Source organism: Dermatophagoides farinae, unplaced genomic scaffold (assembly GCF_024713945.1).
Source record: "Dermatophagoides farinae isolate YC_2012a unplaced genomic scaffold, ASM2471394v1 contig5, whole genome shotgun sequence".
NCBI lineage: Eukaryota > Metazoa > Arthropoda > Arachnida > Sarcoptiformes > Pyroglyphidae > Dermatophagoides > Dermatophagoides farinae.
Window position 1 is genome coordinate 769 of NW_027461520.1, and position 1,613 is coordinate 2,381.

The 1,613-nt window shown below is 33.0% G+C and overlaps 1 protein-coding gene across 1 annotated transcript; it reads right to left on the reverse strand.

Moving 5' to 3' along the window:
• Positions 1–1,025: 1,025 nt before the first annotated feature.
• LOC142598042 (uncharacterized) lies at positions 1,026–1,613 on the reverse strand. The gene has a single exon (XM_075735016.1). The coding sequence runs from the start codon at positions 1,611–1,613 to the stop codon at positions 1,026–1,028; it is 588 nt and encodes a 195-aa protein (XP_075591131.1).

Consider the following 1,613-nt stretch of genomic DNA (forward strand, 5'->3'; position numbering starts at 1 on the left):
ATAACAAAATTGTTCACTAGTCATATAATTGTTACAAACTCCCCGTAATAAGTTGAGGAGTAACGGTCCTGGTCTTGGTGAATAGTTAAGAAGACACGCAATCAATACTTGAAAAATTACTTTTTTAAAAAAAAAAAACAGGACGATTACAAACTTCGTTACTAAGATCTGTTTCAGCAGATGCCAAGCATTGTCGTTGCTTCAACTCTAATAAAAACTCGTCTGCATTTGGAGCAAAAGAAGAACACATTTAGATATATTATTATCTTCATTCCACTTGTATCTTAACGTTTTGATTTTTTTACCAGTTGTTGCGTTTAAACAGTCAGAATTTAAATTTATCTTGCCATTTATGATATTAAAAGCTTCTGATAGATTTGTGAGATATTTATCTAAAATTTCATTCGTAGTTTTCGAGATTGTATCAATTTCTTCGTTTGGTAATTGATTATTCAGATAAAGTTCAACTAGTTTGTAAATATTACTCAAAATAGGACTGGTTTCAAGGTAAAAGGCAGTTAAATATTTTTTTAATAATACTGCGCGTGGCTCAATTATTTTTCTGTTATTTTTATCTTTGTACGTAGATATAAAGCTTAAGCAAAGCTGAGTACAAAATAGATCTATTAAGAATAAAGGAATACTACTTATTGGGATGTTGTAAATTTGATGATAATAATAAAAACGCAGTTCGTTAATGGTCTCTAGACTAGAGAGTTTAAGAGAAGCTAGATATACATTTTCATTGGAAGATGGAGTATCAGTATGAGAAGTTGTGTCACACATTTATCATAAAAAACTATAGTAAAAATAATACTTTCAGTTCCTTTCGTGTACAAAACAGATAACGACGTTGTATTTGCTTTGAATATAAATTTAACAAAAATAAAATATATCGTTTATGAAATATTAAGATGGTAAATTAAACCCGACCTGTAAGATCAAAAAATATAAAGGTATTAATAACAACAGATAATGAAAAGTAAAAGAATAGACATTAGTCTTAATAACCAAAAAAAATTTTGTTAACGGTTGACTTTAGCGATTCTTTCCAATTCATCCTTCTTTCTAATGGCGTAAGAATTGGTTGATTTCTTAGAGCAGTTAATGATTTCATCAGCTAAACATTCTGCTATTGATTTAGTGGATCTGAAAGCACTAGCTCTAGCACCTTGAGTAATGAGGTAAATAGCCTGGTTGACTCTTCGGAGTGGAGATACATCGACAGCTTGACGTCTGACAATACCAGCTGAACCGATTCTGGTAGAATCTTCACGGCATCCACCGTGTCTGACGGCATCAACAAGTACCTGGACAGGGTTTTGGTCAGTGGAAAGTGCAATTATATCGAAAGCGTCTCGAATTATTTTGACAGCTTTCATTTTTTTACCATTGTTTCTTCCGTGCATCATCATGGAATTGACGAGTCTTTCAACAATGGGACATTGAGCCTTTCTAAATCTCTTCTTGTTCCAGCGACCAGACGAGTGAGGAATGTAGCAACTGCCTACACCTTTTGTGCTAATATAGTCGATAAGCGAAAAGTCCGCGCACTCTACTCCGTCGAAAGGATATTTACCGAATAGTTTGATATTCTGTGATGAAGAACTCAT